This window comes from Cyprinodon variegatus, unplaced genomic scaffold, assembly GCF_000732505.1.
Source record: "Cyprinodon variegatus isolate N-32 unplaced genomic scaffold, C_variegatus-1.0 Scaffold11, whole genome shotgun sequence".
Classification (NCBI taxonomy): domain Eukaryota; kingdom Metazoa; phylum Chordata; class Actinopteri; order Cyprinodontiformes; family Cyprinodontidae; genus Cyprinodon; species Cyprinodon variegatus.
This window is the reverse complement of record NW_015150464.1, coordinates 1,123,249-1,125,830: the sequence shown is the minus strand read 5'-3', so window position 1 is coordinate 1,125,830 and position 2,582 is coordinate 1,123,249. Positions and strand designations below refer to the sequence as shown.

At 36.3% G+C, this 2,582-nt stretch overlaps 1 protein-coding gene across 1 annotated transcript in view; it reads right to left on the bottom strand.

Annotated features, from left to right (window-relative positions):
• Positions 1 to 1,377, bottom strand: part of sec23ip (SEC23 interacting protein) — a 16,272-nt gene extending 14,895 nt beyond the window's left edge. Inside the window, exons 1-2 of the mRNA XM_015380238.1 lie at positions 1,145 to 1,377; positions 608 to 663 (exon numbers count right to left, since the gene is read on the bottom strand). Of these exons, the coding sequence (XP_015235724.1) occupies positions 608 to 663; positions 1,145 to 1,316 (228 nt within the window). The 5' untranslated portion in view covers positions 1,317 to 1,377. The remainder of the gene's footprint in view (positions 1 to 607; positions 664 to 1,144) is intronic.
• Between the last annotated feature and the right edge of the window lie 1,205 nt (positions 1,378 to 2,582).

The window sequence follows — 2,582 nt, the reverse complement described above, 5'->3', positions numbered from 1 at the left end:
GCTGTGACTCCATCCTGGAGAGAAATATCAGCTTTGCTGCTGCCATCAACACCTTTTTTTTATAGATGTTGGAACTCGGCCTGTTTTTCCAGTGTAGTCCTGTTTCTCTCACTGTGACTAACTGGATGTGCTCTCTTCATCCTCTGGCATGGGAGCTGGCTCGGAGCTCGTCTGCCTGGCTGTGTGTTTCCTGGACGGGGCCGCCTTTTACAGATGCTTTTTGTATGTCTGTATCTGTCTCCTTGAACCACAGTCAGCCTCAGCAGAGTCGGGTTCTGTTGGAGGTTTCTCCCTGTTAAAAGGGAGGTTTTCCTCTCCACTGTCGCTACAAGCATGCTTAGGTTGAGGGATTGCCTTCTAGTCAATGAGTCGATACAATCAACTGGTTTTCCTTAGATAGCAAACTTGAATCAATCTGACTGTATGATCTGGTGAACTGTAAAGTGCCTGTAGATGACGTGTGTAGTTAATTGGTGCTATATAAATAAATAAGAACAAATAGATCCACTACAACCAACAACCTCTGTAGTCTTCATGTTTTTTTTAATCTCCCAGGGCAGCTCTAACTGCAACCTCCTTTCTCCAAATCCTCAGCACATGTTAATACCATCAGATAACTGTCAATTTTCTCCAGATAAACCATATTATCACAATAAAATGTTTCTGATCAAAGAGGAAACAAGCAGGACCTCAGTCCTCAAAAACATCTTTACAAACTGTTTATGAGGGAAACATGCAAATCCATCTTCCAAGGATGTTTACATCATCAATAAATGTCCCTTACTATTCTTTAAAACTAGTACTGTGTTTAATATTCATTGTTTTGTTTTCTTCTAAGTGTGTTTAATATTTTATAGGGTGTTTTCTAAGGTTTGTTCCCTAACCTAATGACTGTAATCAATGCAGAAAACTTAAAAAACAACAAATGATTCGGATAAATGTTTCACTTTTACACTTCTCCATTTAACATATATTATTCTCAGCAGTTTGTTTCTGTAAAACAAACGACGGCAAGTAAAACACAAACTAGCCCATTGGGCTGAGCTCACAACCATTCATTAAACAGTGTTTCTCTCTCATTTAGCCCCTGACAGCAGAGTGTTAGCCCGACTAGCATATTAGCTTTGCTTGCTAACAGCCTAACCGAGCTTTAAACATTTCCTCGGTCTCTGCTTCCTCTCACCTCCTGACAGCACCGCCGGCCCGGTGGCCTGGCTCACCGGCATAAACGGCAGGTTGAAGTTAAACTCCGGAGCAGCGCTGAACAGTAAATTCGCACTACTGTTGGGGACATTATTATTTTTTCTATCTGCCATTTTTCCCCTGAATTACACGTAGCCAGAACCGGGGACGCGGCGGAGTGGCGTCAGCTGTCCAACTGTTGTTTTTTTTTTTCAAGCGCAATAAACTGTCTAGATCTGTAAAGCTATATATAAACACATCAATATGACATCGCACCAAGCGTATGACTTATAGATCTGCAAAAATCTTGCAGTTACCTGGGTAACTGCACGTTAATTTGAAACCCAAAAACAAACACTTTTTCTCGCTACTGCCACCTGTAGGCCAGGAAGATATCTATATTTGCGATAGCTAAAAAAATTTTTTTTTTTTTTTACTTTTTTTTTTAAATAATTGTACGGAAGAGGATTAGGTCCACTAAATAAATGAAAGACGTTAACTGATTTTTAAATTTTATTTCAGTTTAACATTGGAAAAAAGTGGGAATTCTGACTTTAATCTCAGAATTCTGACTTTTTTTCCACATAATTCTGACTTTAATCTCAGAATTCTAACTTTTTTTCTCAGAATTCTGACTTTAATCTCAGAATGCTGACTTTAATCTCAGAATTCTCACTTTTTTTTTCAGAATTCTTAATTTTTAATCAGAATGCTGACTTTAATCTCAGAATTCTGACTTTAATCTCAGAATGCTGAATTTTTTCCCATATTAAACTGAAATAAAATGTAAAAATCAGTTAACTTTTTTTTTTTTTCAGTGGCCCGATTTCTCTTCCATATAAGTGAACTTCTGTTTTTAACCTATATTTGAAGGGATTAGTGGTACAACAGAATTACACACAAAAAAAAACATCATAAGAGTCATAACAATATGATATACTTGACATAAATATATTTTGGCATAAAATTCACTGAGGGTCTCAAACAGCTTAGGCTCGCTTCTGAACATAATTTATAATAATCAACAGTTTATAAAAAAAAAAAAAATTAGGTGCACGTACGATTAAATCGATAAATATAAATTTCAATTGCTATATCAAAATATAACATTAAGGTCTGTCTTGTTTTTGTTTTAAGGGTTTTAAATGGAAAGTTGCCACTCTCCATATGTATTCCTAATGGGTTGTTCTACGCACAAAAAAAGGTTAAAATGTACGTTTACGGTGCAACAATTTTTTTTTTTGTACCCAAAGTCTTTATTTAGAACATCATGATACAGAAAAAAAAGAACTTATGACGTCATAACGGGAATGCTTCTCCAACAGACAATCTTGAGCACATTTATAGACTCACACAAATTTATAGACTCACAAAAGCAGCTTATTAAATTTCTCAGATGG